Source organism: Poromitra crassiceps (assembly GCF_964638095.1).
Source record: "Poromitra crassiceps genome assembly, chromosome: 27".
NCBI classification, from domain to species: domain Eukaryota; kingdom Metazoa; phylum Chordata; class Actinopteri; order Beryciformes; family Melamphaidae; genus Poromitra; species Poromitra crassiceps.
The window spans coordinates 1,465,662-1,484,522 of record NC_139650.1 but is presented as its reverse complement, the minus strand read 5'-3'; the positions used below and the strand labels follow the sequence as shown (position 1 = coordinate 1,484,522).

General features: G+C 44.7%; 1 protein-coding gene across 1 annotated transcript in view; it reads right to left on the bottom strand.

The window, feature by feature from the left end:
* dip2bb (disco-interacting protein 2 homolog Bb) overlaps window positions 1-18,861 on the bottom strand; it is a gene marked incomplete at its 3' end in the record, with an annotated part of 85,264 nt that overhangs the window by 24,615 nt on the left and 41,788 nt on the right. Inside the window, exons 14-21 of the mRNA XM_083661820.1 lie at window positions 8,956-9,081; window positions 7,636-7,866; window positions 6,192-6,344; window positions 5,345-5,464; window positions 3,789-3,986; window positions 3,253-3,344; window positions 1,063-1,173; window positions 748-871 (exon numbers count right to left, since the gene is read on the bottom strand). Coding sequence (XP_083517946.1) covers window positions 748-871; window positions 1,063-1,173; window positions 3,253-3,344; window positions 3,789-3,986; window positions 5,345-5,464; window positions 6,192-6,344; window positions 7,636-7,866; window positions 8,956-9,081 — 1,155 coding nt within the window. The remainder of the gene's footprint in view (window positions 1-747; window positions 872-1,062; window positions 1,174-3,252; window positions 3,345-3,788; window positions 3,987-5,344; window positions 5,465-6,191; window positions 6,345-7,635; window positions 7,867-8,955; window positions 9,082-18,861) is intronic.

Here is an 18,861-nt window from a genome sequence, read left to right as displayed (position 1 = left end):
ACCAGTGGTGACCAATTTGGGGCCCACGCTCTGTTATTTTTGGCCCGCCACGGATTTGAAAACAAAACAAAAAACAAAACAAAAAAACACGTTTTTTTTTATCCAGAATGCAAGTTATCAGATATCTGCACTGATTGCAAAGGGTGGACGAGCTTTTTCATGTGGTGACTTTGTGAAACAGTGTCTGAATGTGGCTGCGGGTTCACTCCTGAGATTGCATCCCTGCAAATTGTCATGGCAAATTGTTTACAAAAGATGGACTATAAAGCTGATTTTCAAAGTACCATGAGGATTTTTCAAGTTGTGAATTAAGTCAAATTTCTCTCTTGATTACAAAGGTGGAAAATACAACTGTTTTTAACTGGGTGTTTACTGATTAAATGTTTAAGCTCCCCACAAATGCATATGTTTTTTTTTATATATATAACCAATTGCAAATTATTACAATTACCAAATGAACAAACAAAAAGTAGATTATTATATTGAAATGTTATTTTAGATTTAGAATGTTAATTTTCTATAAAACACAATACATTTGAATGTAATTCCACAACGTTTATTTTTGGCCCTCGGCCCTCCACCCAGATTGAGTTTTGGCCCTTCATGGGAAAGAGTTTGGGCACCCCTGCCCTAGACTATAACGGAGCCAAAGTAATATGACACTTGCTTAGATAAATACATTCAAAAGAACCCTGTCGTAACAGTAATTCAAACAGATATTGTACACTTTGGCAACAGCTTTCTGACCTTTGAACTGCAGTATTTCTCCGGTGGGGGTCTTGGGAAGCCCCTTCAGACAGATCTCACTGGTCAGAGCAAGACCAACACAGCAGCTACCAAGCAGAAAGCCCACCTGGCTGCTACCTGCATCCTACAAAACACCACGCACGCACGCACGCACGCACGCACGCACGCACGCACGCACGCACGCACGCACGCACACACACACACACACACACACACACACACACACACACACACACACACACACAGGTTCTAAGCTAGATACAATGAAATATTTCTATAACCATACAATGAACGTGCCTGTTATGGTTTCTGTACCTTGCGAGAGAGTGGTACCTCGATAGGTACGGGGATAACTTCAGCCAGGAGGCACCCATAGAAGGCCACCAAGAACATCCCAGGGTCACTGTTGGGGTACACCAGCGCCACCTGTCAAGACATTACACCTGCTGTTTAGGATAAATACTGTACGTCTCTATGAGCTGGTATGGGTTCAGTGTCTTGCTCAAGGACACTTCAGCAGAGCAGGATGATGTCAATACACAGGTTTTTTGAACCCAAGTCGTCTGGCTGATGGATGGTGTCCCCTATATCATTTCAAACTTTTTCACGTCATGGACCCCTAAACTGAAAACTAATTAGTCCACGGACCCCCATTTGATCAGATTTTTGGTTTTAGATGTCTTACTACAGAAAGTGTATAAAACCAATGAACAAAATAGTCATAGATTCTGTCATTGTGTTACTTGTATGGAATTATAGTGAAAATAAATTATCCCCCTTTTTGCTGGGGACCTCCTTGAACGCCCTTTAGGACCCCTGGGGGTCCCCAGACCCCACTTTGAGAACCACGGCTCTATTCCACCCTGTATGTCTGCAAATATTTCACAATGTTGTACTTGTTTGTACTTGATTCAATTAGAAGGATGCCAAAATATCTGTTACATGTATTGTGTGATTTCAGAGGAGCTCTGTGTTTGTGCAGATGTCTGTTCTCTCTCACCCTGTCCCCAGGCTTCAGGACCTGCTCATTCTGTTCTCTCACCCTGTCTCCAGGCTTCAAGACCTGCTCATTCTGTTCTCTCACCATGTCCCCAGGCTTCAAGACCTGCTCATTCTGTTCTTTGACCCTGTCTCCAGGCTTCAGGACCTGCTCATTCTGTTCTTTGACCCTGTCTCCAGACTTCAGGACCTGCTCATTCTGTTCTCTCACCCTGTCTCCAGGACCTGCTCATTCTGTTGTCTCACCCTGTCCCCAGGCTTCAGGACCTGCTCATTCTGTTCTCTCACCCTGTCTCCAGGCTTCAGGACCTGCTCATTCTGTTGTCTCACCCTGTCTCCAGGACCTGCTCATTCTGTTGTCTCACCCTGTCTCCAGGACCTGCTCATTCTGTTCTCTCACCCTGTCTCCAGGCCTCAGGACCTGCTCATTCTGTTCTCTCGCCCTGTCCCCAGGCTTCAGGACCTGCTCATTCTGTTCTCTCGCCCTGTCTCCAGGCTTCAGGACCTGCTCATTCTGTTCTCTCTCACCCTGTCTCCAGGCTTCAAGACCTGCTCATTCTGTTCTCTCACCATGTCCCCAGGCTTCAGGACCTGCTCATTCTGTTCTCTCTCACCCTGTCTCCAGGCTTTAGGACCTGCTCATTCTGTTCTCTCACCATGTCCCCAGGCTTCAAGACCTGCTCATTCTGTTCTCTCACCCTGTCTCCAGGCTTCAGGACCTGCTCATTCTGTTCTCTCACCCTGTCTCCAGGCTTCAAGACCTGCTCATTCTGTTCTCTCACCCTGTCTCCAGGCTTCAAGACCTGCTCATTCTGTTCTTTCACCCTGTCTCCAGGCTTCAAGACCTGCTCATTCTGTTCTCTCGCCCTGTCTCCAGGCTTCAGGACCTGCTCATTCTGTTCTCTCTCACCCTGTCTCCAGGCTTCAGGACCTGCTCATTCTGTTCTCTCACCCTGTCTCCAGGCTTCAGGACCTGCTCATTCTGTTCTCTCACCATGTCTCCAGGCTTCAAGACCTGCTCATTCTGTTCTCTCACCATGTCCCCAGGCTTCAGGACCTGCTCATTCTGTTCTCTCACCCTGTCTCCAGGCTTCAGGACCTGCTCATTCTGTTCTCTCACCCTGTCCCCAGGCTTCAGGACCTGCTCATTCTGTTCTCTCACCATGTCTCCAGGCTTCAGGACCTGCTCATTCTGTTCTCTCTCACCCTGTCTCCAGGCTTCAGGACCTGCTCATTCTGTTCTCTCTCACCCTGTCTCCAGGCTTCAGGACCTGCTCATTCTGTTGTCTCACCCTGTCTCCAGGCTTCAGGACCTGCTCATTCTGTTCTCTCTCACCCTGTCTCCAGGCTTCAGGACCTGCTCATTCTGTTCTCTCACCCTGTCTCCAGGCTTCAGGACCTGCTCATTATCTTCTCTCTCACCCTGTCTCAAGGCTTCAGGACCTGCTCATTCTGTTCTCTCACCCTGTCTCCAGGCTTCAGGACCTGCTCATTCTGTTCTCTCACCCTGTCTCCAGGCTTCAGGACCTGCTCATTCTTGGTGCCCAGCTTGTTGAGGAGGGTGTATGCCAGCTTCACACTGCGACTCCACAGCTTCCCTAATGAGCAGAAGGTGATACAAGATACAAGATGTTTATTGTCACACGGTGAAATGCTTGAGCTGTGTTATGTTCCGTTACAAGTCATCATCATCATCGTCATCATCATCGTCATCATTGTCATTCACATTATCATCGACATTACCATCATTGTTTCCTGTCATGCTTAAACTGGTACATTAACATCAGAACACTGTCATCGTTATTGTCATCTGTTTCCTGTGCTTTTCGGGTCTGTACTGTATATTGCGGATGCCCATAAATAATCTTTATGTGTTATATTAATTAGTAGTTACAAGTCTACTAAGGTGGAGATGTGGTGTGGGATGGGACAAAGGATAAGAGGGTAGGGGTTATTTATTTGGGATGCAGAGTGTACACACAATGTACGGTGTACTGTATGTAGGCTACAGTAAGATTCCTTCTATGCATAATGTGTCTCACCGTAGGTCAGTGTATAGAGCGGTTTGCCCGTGATGTCCAGGGCAGTGAGGGCGGGGCTCTTGCCCTGTGTGGCCCCCCAGCGGGCCAACGCTGCCTGCAAGGCTGGGGGCCAGTTACTGACCACTCCCAAAGGCTCCCCTTTCACTGGGATGATCTGACGGCCCTCCGGCTTGGGTGTGTTGGGGTCCGGCTGGGGCACTGTGAAGAGGTTCAGCACGTTTGGTTTAGCACAGATTCACTGTGAAGAGGTTCAGCACGTTTGGTTTAGCACAGATTCACTGTGAAGAGGTTCAGCACGTTTGGTTTAGCACAGATTCACTGTGAAGAGGTTCAGCACGTTTGGTTTAGGGATGGGCATCGAATTTCGAATTTTCGAATAATCGTTGTTATTATCAAGGTCGACTTTTATTATTGAAATTCGAAATTCAAAAAAAAAAAAAAAAAAAAAAAAAAATTTTTTTTTTTTTTTAGTGAAATGTTGCATTGTCTCCCCTGATTCTAAGTATAGTCAAATCGCTTGGTTTGAGCAAGTAAAACAATTTTTATAAGCATTTTAAGCAAGGTTTATGGAAAAATGAATGGCGGATGAAATCCCATGAAGAGGGAGAGGGGGTGACTTTGGCACCCCTTTGGCACTCAGACCTTGTCAAAACTGTTTTTTATTTTCGAAAATGTCAATGTCATGTAACATGTTCTTTACTTCAGTGGTGCAATGCTTGTTTGAGCTAAAAATCCACAGCAGAAGCTTTTTATATTAATTAATAAAGCCGTAGACTTAGAATCAGGGGAGACAATGCAACATTTCACTCACAAAAAAAAAAAAAAAAAAAAATTTTTTTTTTTACATTTTTATTTTTATTTTCGAATTTCGAATTAAATTCGAATTTGGCCAGCGAATTTCGAATAGTGTTTTTGCTAGAAATGCCCATCCCTAGTTTGGTTTAGCACAGATTCACTGTGAAGAGGTTCAGCACGTTTGGTTTAGCACAGATTCATGAGCTCCATTGCAGATGCCACCTGGGTAAAATGCGGCTCTGTGCCGGGAAATATTCTCACCACCACCTCTGGAGACAGATAACTTTGCAGGCCTATCCTTCTTTCTCTCAGATCCCATCATCATCATCTCCCTTTTCACTCGTATGCGTGTCCTTACTCTGTCTCCTTAATGTGTCTCCTTACTCTGTCTCCCTCTCTACTTTCCTGACGCTGCCAGGTGGTTTGTTTTCACAGAACCTTTGAAAGGGGCAGGCACTTTTCAAAAGGCTACTTGGCAGGTGATTGGATTAACCATCCGTCTATCACGGGCTCCCTTCTCGCTGGCGTCACACCTAAAGCCCGCCCGTAGCTGCCTCTGCACGCCGATTGGTGCAAACCACTGGTGGTTCTGATTAAAAGCTATAGAGTGTTTCAAGGTGGATTTGTCATGTGATCTGTCTATGTAAAAAATAAATAAATTAAATTTAACATACTAAAAGGTAGATGGACTGCTCGCAGCACTACCTGTCCTCCACTGTCCTTACAGCATATTACAGCATGTTTATGATGCCAACACTCACCTTCTACGATCTCCTCAGAATCGTCCATGAAGAACTCGCTGAGCGGGGGCCTCTTGGGCCTCTTCAGGGTTGCGAGGAGCTGCTGGATCTTAGTGGACACCCTGCTGTTCACGGGAACCCCTGCAGGGGGGGGGGCAAGACGAGAGGGGTGATGGCAGGACAAGCACACACACCCTGGCTTATACACGTAAAGACACAACACAGCCTGCTGGAGCTTCCTAGCTAGCCACTCACAGTCTGCTGCTCTTCATTCCATATACATGATTGTAATTTCTTTATTTTTTTTTTTTTAATCAATTAGATCATTTGTATTGAATTAACTATATTATCTTCTGAGAATTAAAAGCAGCACACCTAGGGGGGCAAAACACAGTGAGAGATGGGGTATATATAGGTTTTTTCGGTTTGGGATCACACGTGAGGAGTCATTCTGCGTGGAGATATTGTCCTGCATATATTTCTATAATCATACGGTACAAACAGAAGGGACAGTAAGGGTACAACAGCACAGACAGTAGGCTACAGACATTATAATATGAAGGACTTTTCTTACTCTGGATATTACCTCTTCCTAACAGCCAGTCAAATAAACATGTGACAGGGTGGAAAAAGACCAGAAGAAAAGAAAGCAGTAAAGTCTGATTAATGATATTGGCGGAATCAGCACATTATTGAAAACAATAAAGAGATTTGGATGAAATCTCAGTGTGTGAAGATTCAGAGATGATCTATCTCTCTCTCTCTCTCTCTCTCTCTCTCTTTCTCTCTCTCTCTCTCACACTCACACACACACACACACACACACACACACACACCCATATAAACAGTCGTGTGATGTTGTCATTACCGTTTGCCGTCTCCATCATGCTTGAGCGGCTGTGCCCCCGGCTCATCCCCCGCACCACGGCGTTGGAGGGGAGGTCCACCCGTGGGACTCTGGCTCTGGCTGGGGGGGCCACAGCTGTCACATCAGGAGGGGGGCCGCTGTTCTCTGAGGGGGCTGTTCAGGAGTGGGGGAAGGGGGGGGGGGGGGTGTGCACAGAGGACAGTCTCACCAAAGCCATCCCAAGGTTTCAGCTTGATTTCTAAAGTCACCACTACAGTAATTACTACTACAGATTCAGAAACATTCATCTCAAGAACCCTCCAAATAACGTAAGGTGCAGGTTAGACCATGGACCCCCACTTGATATGGTTTTGTACTAAGGAGGCCCATTTGAGAAGGTTTTTGCAGTTACATTTGAATTTGTACAGAATTACACAACTATCTAGTAGATAGATGGGGAGGCACCAGTGGGGATTGAAACAGCCATTCTCACATTTTGAAAACATCTAGTGAGTCAAATCATGTAATAGTGAAATTCCTAGTTTTTTCTGCAGATCCTCTGGAACATCCCACAAGGACCTGTGAAGGTTGTTAGACCCCAGTTGGAGAACTGCTGAACTAACGTAGCAGTAGTAGTACCCATACATGTACAGTAACAGCAGCTAAAATCTGTGTCTTGCGCCTGAAATGGTCTTACCAATGCGACTATGAGCCAACATCTCTGTCACCGCTGCTGTCGGGGGCTGGTGTTGAGGCTGATGTTGAGCTTGGTATTGAAGCTGGTATTGCGGTTGGTACTGCGGCTGGTACTGGGGATGATACTGGGGTTGGTACTGGGGCTTGTACTGAGGCGGGGGCTGGTAAGAGGCAAGGCATGTTTATTTGTATGTACTGTATGTTTGTACACATTTCATACACAGAGGCAATTCAAAATGGATAAAAAGAAAAGAGCATCTACAAGGTCAAATAGAAGATCCAAAAGGTCGCAGTGCAAAATTATTAGCATATTTTTTGTGTGAGTGAATTCATATGCATATTTTCTGAATAATCATATCTTCTTGTCTAAACACACTTTTCCCCAATAGTGGCTGATGTTTATCACATTATGCCTATCAGACCTCACTGCCATTTACAGCCGTGGCAAGTATTCCCTATACTGCCTGCTCTTGGACAGACAGACATATCCGATCTCACTGGCCCGTGCAGACGCGCCTACTAGTATCCGGTCACTCCATTGCCAGTGGAGAAATATTAGACAGGGTTGAGGCCACCCATTTATCTTCCTGTCCAAGCGCACTTTTCCTCAATACTGGCTGCTGTGGATCAGATGATACCTGGTGCTGAGGCTGGGGTTGATTTTGTGGCTGGGGTTGATGTTGTGGCTGGGGTTGATTTTGTGGCTGGGGTTGATGTTGAGGCTGGGGTTGATGTTGTGGCTGGGGTTGATGTTGAGGCTGGGGTTGATTTTGAGGCTGGGGTTGATGTTGTGGCTGGGGTTGATGTTGAGGCTGGGGTTGGGGCTTGGCCTCTCCATGAGACAGGGTGGAGGAGGCTGAGGAGGAGGTAGAGGAGCCCTGGACAGAGCGGTTGATCCAGCAGTCAGGACTCTGCAGGTTGGGATTGACCACAGGGGGCGGAGCAACCACTGACGACTGCCTGCGCATTGAAGTCTCATCTTCTGAACCCGATGAGGAGTCTGGGACAGAGAGACGCAAGTTAACTTCCAGCACTGTGGGAACTTCACTCCAACGTTCCTAGTCAAGTCTGTCGATGTGTCAATGTTCCTAGTCAAGTCTGTCTAAAGACATGTAAATGTTCCTAGTCAAGTCTGTCTAAAGACATGTCAATGTTCCTAGTCAAGTCTGTCTAAAGACATGTCAATGTTCCTAGGCTAGTCTGTCTAAAGACATGTCAATGTTCCTAGGCTAGTCTGTCTAAAGATGTGTCAATGTTCCTAGTCAAGTCTGTCTAAAGACATGTCAATGTTCCTAGTCAAGTCTGTCTAAAGACATGTCAATGTTCCTAGGCTAGTCTGTTTAAAGATGTGTCAATGTTCCTAGTCAAGTCTGTCTAAAGACGTGTGAATGTTCCTAGTCAAGTCTGTCGATGTGTCAATGTTCCTAGTCAAGTCTGTCGATGTGTCAATGTTCCTAGTCAAGTCTGTCTAAAGACGTGTCAATGTTCCTAGTCAAGTCTGTCTAAAGACATGTCAATGTTCCTAGTCAAGTCTGTCTAAAGACGTGTCAATGTTCCTAGTCAAGTCTGTCTAAAGACGTGTCAATGTTCCTAGTCAAGTCTGTCTAAAGACATGTCAATGTTCCTAGGCTAGTCTGTCTAAAGATGTGTCAATGTTCCTAGTCAAGTCTGTCTAAAGACGTGTCAACGTTCCTAGTCAAGTCTGTCTAAAGATGTGTAAATGTTCCTAGTCAAGTCTGTCTAAAGATGTGTAAATGTTCCTAGTCAAGTCTGTCTAAAGATGTGTCAATGTTCCTAGTCAAGTCTGTCTAAAGATGTGTCAATGTTCCTAGTCAAGTCTGTCTAAAGACATGTCAATGTTCCTAGTCAAGTCTGTCTAAAGACATGTCAATGTTCCTAGTCAAGTCTGTCTAAAGACATGTCAATGTTCCTAGTCAAGTCTGTCTAAAGACATGTCAATGTTCCTAGTCAAGTCTGTCTAAAGACGTGTCAATGTTCCTAGTCAAGTCTGTCTAAAGACATGTCAATGTTCCTAGTCAAGTCTGTCTAAAGACGTGTCATGGGAGGTTGAGAGGGCGTTGGGTCCTACCTGGTGGGGTGCGGGTCTCGATGGGAGACTGGACATAGGTGGAGCGGCGTTTGGTGTTAATGGGCAGAGCCATCTTCTCCTCCTTATGTTTAGCCAGAGCAGCTTGGACTGCCTCAGTATGAACATCTGCATGGAGACAGGATCAGTCCACCTGGGGTCAAGTAGGGCTTCAAGCAAGGAAACAATGAAAGACATGGATATGGTCATAAAGACCCTTTTTTTTCCTTCACAGTAATTTCCCCCATAACCAAGGCCGGATTAACCATAGGGCAACCGGGGCAGGTGCCCCGGGGCCCTCGGGGTGAAGGGGCCCTCCAAAAAAAAAAAAAAAAAAAAAAAAAAATTTTTTTTTTTTTTTTTTTTTTGGAGGGCTCATGGTGGGCTCCACAGAACTATGACACAAATCTAAGACCAATCAGGACAAAATAAAATGTGTTTCCAAGAAGATTAAGTCTGATGATTTAGTCTCATTGGATGCCTGTTGGCAAGTGGTGACCAGGGGCGCGGGAAGTGGGGGTGCTCTGCTGTTTTGTATTGGAAATGTAATGTCAATTATTTTTTCATCATTGTAAAGCCACAGCACAGTGAAGAGGATATTAATGTGAAGATTAGCCTCTTCCTTTTGCTCTCAGAGTGCATCAGATTCATGCATTTTACTTTAAAATGTACAAAATTTCTTTGTCCAGGGGGGGGACAGCCCCCCCTAGAAACCCCCCAGTCAGACTAATATCTTTATCCTGCTGGTGCTACCTCTTTGCAAAGCCTAGAATCGCCTATGAGTGAGTGAGAAACTGAATCTCAGAAACGGAATAATAACATAACAGTATAATACTAATGTTAATTTAAAATGAGATATTCCTCTAAATATGGCGAAAAAACATCCAAACATCCGGATGATGGGTAGGGGGGCCCCTGGGAGCTTCAGTGCCCCGGGGCCCCTGGGGGTGTTAATCTGGCTCTGCCCATAACATAATAATAGATCATAGTGATGCTCTTTGGCCTCCACCTGGGATGTAAACTTGTACCATTAGTGCCATGGAAGGAACCCATGTACATTTGTTTGTATTGTTTGGTTTAGATTTAAATGACTTTGTGCAGCATGCTTTAAAGTTTCAACCCATAGAGTCATTTAGACTCATGAATGGGGAGCACTAGAAAGTTCTAGAAAGTGGTGAGCACTTTCCATCATTGGCTGCAGTTTCACAAGACTTCATTTTATACTCGACTAAATCACAACAAGAGTTTGGCTCAGTTGGTAAAGTATCATCAAGTATCAAATAAAAACAAAAAAACACCAAAGGCAATACTGACCAAGGTTTAGGGGCATAAATGGTGTATATAGCATTTCAGCTTTGTTTTGATAAGTGTGTCTTAAAGAAGAAACTATTTGTCACTGTCGGATGGAAACCTTCTCAGGACCTATGAGTAACAGCCTGCTTTCTAGCTTGATGTATTTGGAGTTTAGCCTATGGGTTTTAAAGTGTTTCATTAAGCCCAAGAGGTTTTGTTGAATTTCCTAGAATGTAATCCTTCAGTTGAAGTGAAAACATAAAAATCACTCAAATCTCAGATATGTGGTTTTCAAATGACAACAGTGAGTATTCTGGTGAGTGAATTTTCAGCTACCCAGAAGAAAATGGTTATGATTTCCTCCTGGAACAGGAAAACCACCACTGGGCAGTAGAGGTCTGCACCCCGACCCGAACCCGACGTGACCTGAGACGGTATGTCGGGTACTGGCCAGGTCGGGCTTGGTTTTTAAATAAACTAGAAATATTGTGCACTTTTCATTGCATCCCTCACTGCCTCGCACACTCCTACACACGCAACACAACACACACACACACACACACACGCGCACGCGCACGCACACGCGCACGCACACACACACACACACACACACACACACACACACACACACACACACACACACACACACACACACACACACACACACACACTTTATTTCACTTGATCAAACCCACAGACACATTAAAAGGAGCATATGTGCACAGGCACACAGACTAACACAAGACAACATAACAAAAACATGTGTGACAAAAGCCCAATCACTGCCATCGTTTCCATTCAAACATCAACTCATTTAACTGAATCATGGAGCACAGCTCGTTAAGCTCGTTAAGCAGCAGCAGCAGCAGCAGGGACCATAATTACATAAGTGGCATTCTGCTGAACAGAGTGCTCACGGCTAAAGTCCTCCTCTCTGCTAATGTGTCACAGTCCACTCTCACACATGGAGCGTCAGACCCAATCAGTTAGCCACTCCCATACACTGAACCCACACACACACACACACACACACACACACACACACACACACACACACACACACACACACACACACACACACACACACACACATTCATCAAAGCTTTCATAAAGAACAACACGCATGTTGTAACTATAGAAACAGCAGCACCATGGCAACCAATGTCAACAGCAGGAGGCAACGGACATGACGGACTCATTCACGGTCTTATTTTATATTTTGCATGGTATACAGTCGGTGTGTGTGTGTGTGTGTGGGAACGCCCACAATACGTCACTTCCGTTTAGGGCTGTGGGGGAAAACGGCAGAGAGGAGGTGTCATGTGGTTTCCCCCACGCTGACCACACCCCCCCCTGCTGTGACGGTCTATGACGAGACATCGCCTGGACGTATTACATCTTTCTAATAGCGATGCATAATAACTGGAGGAACCTACAGGAGATGAGAACGAACAACATTTTTGTGTTTTGTCTCTTTCTCAACTTCCTGACTTTCGTTGACACCAGCTGGGCATTCCAACACGCAGGCTGTAACTGACTGTGTTGACGCCCTGAGCACCCTCTGAAAGAGGGCTGGCATCACATACATGATGATGAGGGTGCTCTATCAGTACACTTTTGACCGTACCCTTCTCTCTAACCCTGCTGAACTGAGAACAAAATAACATGGATGGAGGAGCTCTAGACAGTGGAAAAAGCGATGTGTCCTGTCCTGACCTCACGCACGCCCCTCTCCTCTGCCGGTTGACCACAGTAAACTGCTGTGGTCTGATCTGCCCAGAACTGAGCGCCGTCTGCTTCGGTCCAGACACACTACTGCTGCTGGATCCTCACATCTCTCTCTATCTCTCTCTCTCTCCCACTTTCTGTCAGTCCTCCTCCACCTCTGATAGATTTGAGCCTGCTCCAGTCCAGTGGTTTTCTCTCAATCCATTTCATAATTCCCCCGGGTCCCTTCTTCTAAATGATTGTCTCCATATTGTGCCAACATCGACTTCACTCCGCGGCTCCGGTCCTCCTCTTGGTGTTAAATCCTCCACAACTCTACCTGGATGTCCCTGTGAATCAGCCCAATCAGATAACAACATCATTCTGTTGCTGCTCAGGCTTCCTATAAGCACAGGCAAACCCAAAGCAATGCAACAAAATGTATCCAAGCTGGGAAGAAGAGGTTGCCTACCTACACAGCGAAAATGCCATAGAAGAACCATTGCCTGGTTCTACAAAGAACCTTTCAGACCAAGGTTCTTCTGCACTCCTTTATTTGCTGAGACACCTGCATTGCATTTGTATTTCTCTGCCCTTGTACACGGTAGCCTCATTTGCAATTGTGCAATATGTACTATAGAGATTACTTTCCACATTTCTGCCATCAACCACCATCCAAGAATGAATTAAGAAGCGTTTAAAGAGGACATGGAACATTTGATCATATGACTCTAGTTTATTTGCATTTCACCTCAGACAAGAGAGGACACTGCTTTAAAGTCTGAAATGTACCTCGATTTGCTAGAAAGATGAACAACGCTTCAGCTTTTCGCCAACTAGGGTGCTGCTAGATGATGTCATTACATTGAGTGTACTGTGAAGTACAGTAGTGAGGATTTTTAACATTTTTGATGAATCAAAACCAGTCCAAGTCAGAAACACAACAGTATGCTGTGAGCCTGTTAGAATTCAAAATCCTTACTACCAACACTTCACTAGCCTGTACTCCACTACTGTACTGTAGTCTACACTCAACGTAGTGACATTATCTAACAGCGCCCTAGTTGGTGAAAAGCTGAAACGTTGTTCATCTTTCTAGCAAATCGAGGTACATTTCAGACTTGAAAGCAGTGTCCTGACTTGTCTGAGGTGAAATGCAAATGAACTAGAGTCATATGATCAAATGTTTCATGTCCTCTTTAAAATCCTGAAGAACAAATGATAGTTCTTTGGAATATTAACGTTTTTCTGTGTGTGTACTGTGTGTGTACTGTGTGTGTACTGTGTGTGTACTGTGTGTGTACTGTGTGTGTACTGTGTGTGTTCTGTGTGTGTACTGTGTGTGTACTGTGTGTGTACTGTGTGTGTACTGTGTGTGTACTGTGTGTGTTCTGTGTGTGTACTGTGTGTGTACTGTGTGTGTACTGTGTGTGTACTGTGTGTGTACTGTGTGTGTTCTGTGTGTGTACTGTGTGTGTACTGTGTGTGTACTGTGTGTGTACTGTGTGTGTACTGTGTGTGTTCTGTGTGTGTACTGTGTGTGTACTGTGTGTGTACTGTGTGTGTACTGTGTGTGTACTGTGTGTGTTCTGTGTGTGTACTGTGTGTGTACTGTGTGTGTACTGTGTGTGTACTGTGTGTGTACTGTGTGTGTACTGTGTGTACTGTGTGTGTACTGTGTGTGTACTGTGTGTGTACTGTGTGTACTGTGTGTAGGAGTATCAGGGAGGAAGACAGAGAGGCAGAAGAAGAGAAACATCAGGGCGTGGAGCTCTGGAGGGAGGATGCATTTACAGTGTGCACCTCAAGTAACAGAGGGCTCTGTTTCACACACTCTACTGTCCTGCTCTTCTTTCCTTTAGCCTCTATTTCACACACTCTACTGTCCTGCTTTTCTTTCCTTTAGGCTCTGTTTCACACACTCTACTGTCCTACTCTTCTTTCCTTTAGCCTCTATTTCACACACTCTACTGTCCTGCTTTTCTTTCCTTTAGGCTCTGTTTCACACACTCTACTGTCCTGCTCTTTATTCCTTTAGGCTCTGTTTCACACACTCTACTGTCCTGCTTTTCTTTCCTTTAGGCTCTGTTTCACACACTCTACTGTCCTGCTCTTTATTCCTTTAGGCTCTGTTTCACACACTCTACTGTCCTGCTTTTCTTTCCTTTAGGCTCTGTTTCACACACTCTACTGTCCTACTCTTCTTTCCTTTAGCCTCTGTTTCACACACTCTACTGTCCTGCTCTTCTTTCCTTTAGGCTCTGTTTCACACACTCTACTGTCCTGCTCTTCTTTCCTTTAGGCTCTGTTTCACACACTCTACTGCCCTGCTTTTCTTTCCTTTAGGCTCTGTTTCAGACACTCTACTGTCCTGCTTTTCTTTTCTTTAGCCTCTGTTTCAGACACTCTACTGTCCTGCTCTTCTTTCCTTTAGGCTCTGTTTCACACACTCTACTGTCCTGCTTTTCTTTCCTTTAGGCTCTGTTTCACACACTCTACTGTCCTGCTCTTCTTTCCTTTAGCCTCTGTTTCACACACTCTACTGTCCTGCTTTTCTTTCCTTTAGGCTCTGTTTCACACAATATACTGTCCTGCTCTTCTTTCCTTTAGGCTCTGTTTCACACACTCTACTGTTCTGCTTTTCTTTCCTTTAGGCTCTGTTTCACACACTCTACTGTCCTGCTCTTCTTTCCTTTAGGCTCTGTTTCACACACTCTACTGTCCTGCTTTTCTTTCCTTTAGGCTCTGTTTCACACACTCTACTGTCCTGCTTTTCTTTCCTTTAGCCTCTGTTTCACACACTCTACTGTCCTGCTTTTCTTTCCTTTAGGCTCTGTTTCACACACTCTACTGTCCTGCTTTTCTTTCCTTTAGCCTCTGTTTCACACACTCTACTGTCCTGCTCTTCTTTCCTTTAGGCTCTGTTTCACACACTCTACTGTCCTGCTTTTCTTTCCTTTAGGCTCTGTTTCACACACTCTACTGTCCTGCTTTTCTTTCCTTTAGGCTCTGTTTCACACACTCTACTGTCCTGCTTTTCTTTCCTTTAGGCTCTGTTTCACACACTCTACTGTCCTGCTCTTCTTTCCTTTAGGCTCTGTTTCACACACTCTACTGTCCTGCTTTTCTTTCCTTTAGCCTCTGTTTCACACACTCTACTGTCCTGCTCTTCTTTCCTTTAGGCTCTGTTTCACACACTCTACTGTCCTGCTCTTCTTTCCTTTAGGCTCTGTTTCACACACTCTACTGTCCTGCTTTTCTTTCCTTTAGGCTCTGTTTCACACACTCTACTGTCCTGCTCTTCTTTCCTTTAGGCTCTGTTTCACACACTCTACTGTCCTGCTTTTCTTTCCTTTAGGCTCTGTTTCACACACTCTACTGTCCTGCTTTTCTTTCCTTTAGGCTCTGTTTCACACACTCTACTGTCCTGCTCTTCTTTCCTTTAGGCTCTGTTTCACACACTCTACTGTCCTGCTTTTCTTTCCTTTAGGCTCTGTTTCACACACTCTACTGTCCTGCTTTTCTTTCATTTAGGCTCTGTTTCACACACTCTACTGTCCTGCTTTTCTTTCCTTTAGGCTCTGTTTCACACACTCTACTGTCCTGCTCTTCTTTCCTTTAGGCTCTGTTTCACACACTCTACTGTCCTGCTTTTCTTTCCTTTAGCCTCTGTTTCACACACTCTACTGTCCTGCTTTTCTTTCCTTTAGGCTCTGTTTCACACACTCTACTGTCCTGCTTTTCTTTCCTTTAGGCTCTGTTTCACACACTCTACTGTCCTGCTCTTCTTTCCTTTAGGCTCTGTTTCACACACTCTACTGTCCTGCTTTTCTTTCCTTTAGGCTCTGTTTCACACACTCTACTGTCCTGCTCTTCTTTCCTTTAGGCTCTGTTTCACACACTCTACTGTCCTGCTTTTCTTTCCTTTAGGCTCTGTTTCACACACTCTACTGTCCTGCTCTTCTTTCCTTTAGGCTCTGTTTCACACACTCTACTGTCCTGCTTTTCTTTCCTTTAGCCTCTGTTTCACACACTCTACTGTCCTGCTTTTCTTTCCTTTAGGCTCTGTTTCACACACTCTACTGTCCTGCTCTTCTTTCCTTTAGGCTCTGTTTCACACACTCTACTGTCCTGCTTTTCTTTCCTTTAGGCTCTGTTTCACACACTCTACTGTCCTGCTCTTCTTTCCTTTAGGCTCTGTTTCACACACTCTACTGTCCTGCTTTTCTTTCCTTTAGGCTCTGTTTCACACACTCTACTGTCCTGCTTTTCTTTCCTTTAGGCTCTGTTTCACACACTCTACTGTCCTGCTCTTCTTTCCTTTAGGCTCTGTTTCACACACTCTACTGTCCTGCTTTTCTTTCCTTTAGGCTCTGTTTCACACACTCTACTGTCCTGCTTTTCTTTCCTTTAGGCTGTTTCACACACTCTACTGTCCTGCTCTTCTTTCCTTTAGGCTCTGTTTCACACACTCTACTGTCCTGCTTTTCTTTCCTTTAGGCTCTGTTTCACACACTCTACTGTCCTGCTTTTCTTTCCTTTAGGCTCTGTTTCACACACTCTACTGTCCTGCTTTTCTTTCATTTAGGCTCTGTTTCACACACTCTACTGTCCTGCTTTTCTTTCCTTTAGCCTCTGTTTCACACACTCTACTGTCCTGCTTTTCTTTCATTTAGGCTCTGTTTCACACACTCTACTGTCCTGCTTTTCTTTCATTTAGGCTCTGTTTCACACACTCTACTGTCCTGCTTTTCTTTCATTTAGGATCTGTTTCACACACTCTACTGTCCTGCTTTTCTTTCCTTTAGCCTCTGTTTCACACACTCTACTGTCCTGCTTTTCTTTCCTTTAGGATCTGTTTCACACACTCTACTGTCCTGCTTTTCTTTCCTTTAGGCTCTGTTTCACACACTCTACTGTCCTGCTTTTCTTTCCTTTAGGCTCTGTTTCACACACTCTACTGTCCTGCTCTTCTTTCCTTTAGGCTCTGTTTCACACACTCTACTGTCCTGCTTTTCTTTCCTTTAGGCTCTGTTTAACACACTCTACTGTCCTGCTTTTCTTTCCTTTAGCCTCTGTTTCACACACTCTACTGTCCTGCTTTTCTTTCCTTTAGGCTCTGTTTCACACACTCTACTGTCCTGCTCTTCTTTCCTTTAGGCTCTGTTTCACACACTCTACTGTCCTGCTTTTCTTTCCTTTAGGCTCTGTTTCACACACTCTACTGTCCTGCTTTTCTTTCCTTTAGGCTCTGTTTCACACACTCTACTGTCCTGCTTTTCTTTCCTTTAGGCTCTGTTTCACACACTCTACTGTCCTGCTCTTCTTTCCTTTAGGCTCTGTTTCACACACTCTACTGTCCTGCTTTTCTTTCCTTTAGGCTCTGTTTCACACACTCTACTGTCCTGCTTTTCTTTCATTTAGGCTCTGTTTCACACACTCTACTGTCCTGCTTTTCTTTCATTTAGGCTCTGTTTCACACACTCTACTGTCCTGCTTTTCTTTCATTTAGGCTCTGTTTCACACACTCTACTGTCCTGCTTTTCTTTCCTTTAGCCTCTGTTTCACACACTCTACTGTCCTGCTTTTCTTTCCTTTAGGATCTGTTTCACACACTCTACTGTCCTGCTTTTCTTTCCTTTAGGCTCTGTTTCACACACTCTACTGTCCTGCTTTTCTTTCCTTTAGGCTCTGTTTCACACACTCTACTGTCCTGCTTTTCTTTCCTTTAGCCTCTGTTTCACACACTCTACTGTCCTGCTTTTCTTTCCTTTAGCCTCTGTTTCACACACTCTACTGTCCTGCTTTTCTTTCCTTTAGGCTCTGTTTCACACACTCTACTGTCCTGCTTTTCTTTCATTTAGGCTCTGTTTCACACACTCTACTGTCCTGCTTTTCTTTCATTTAGGCTCTGTTTCACACACTCTACTGTCCTGCTTTTCTTTCCTTTAGCCTCTGTTTCACACACTCTACTGTCCTGCTTTTCTTTCCTTTAGGATCTGTTTCACACACTCTACTGTCCTGCTTTTCTTTCCTTTAGGCTCTGTTTCACACACTCTACTGTCCTGCTTTTCTTTCCTTTAGGCTCTGTTTCACACACTCTACTGTCCTGCTTTTCTTTCCTTTAGGCTCTGTTTCACACACTCTACTGTCCTGCTTTTCTTTCCTTTAGCCTCTGTTTCACACACTCTACTGTCCTGCTTTTCTTTCCTTTAGGCTCTGTTTCACACACTCTACTGTCCTGCTCTTCTTTCCTTTAGGCTCTGTTTCACACACTCTACTGTCCTGCTTTTCTTTCATTTAGGCTCTGTTTCACACACTCTACTGTCCTGCTTTTCTTTCCTTTAGCCTCTGTTTCACACACTCTACTGTCCTGCTTTTCTTTCCTTTAGGATCTGTTTCACACACTCTACTGTCCTGCTTTTCTTTCCTTTAGGCTCTGTTTCACACACTCTACTGTCCTGCTTTTCTTTCCTTTAGGCTCTGTTTCACACACTCTACTGTCCTGCTTTTCTTTCCTTTAGGCTCTGTTTCACACACTCTACTGTCCTGCTTTTCTTTCCTTTAGGCTCTGTTTCACACACTCTACTGTCCTGCTTTTCTTTCCTTTAGGCTCTGTTTCACACACTCTACTGTCCTGCTTTTCTTTCCTTTAGGCTCTGTTTCACACACTCTACTGTCCTGCTTTTCTTTCCTTTAGGATCTGTTTCACACACTCTACTGTCCTGCTTTTCTTTCCTTTAGGCTCTGTTTCACACACTCTACTGTCCTGCTTTTCTTTCCTTTAGGCTCTGTTTCACACACTCTACTGTCCTGCTTTTCTTTCCTTTAGGCTCTGTTTCACACACTCTACTGTCCTGCTTTTCTTTCCTTTAGGCTCTGTTTCACACACTCTACTGTCCTGCTTTT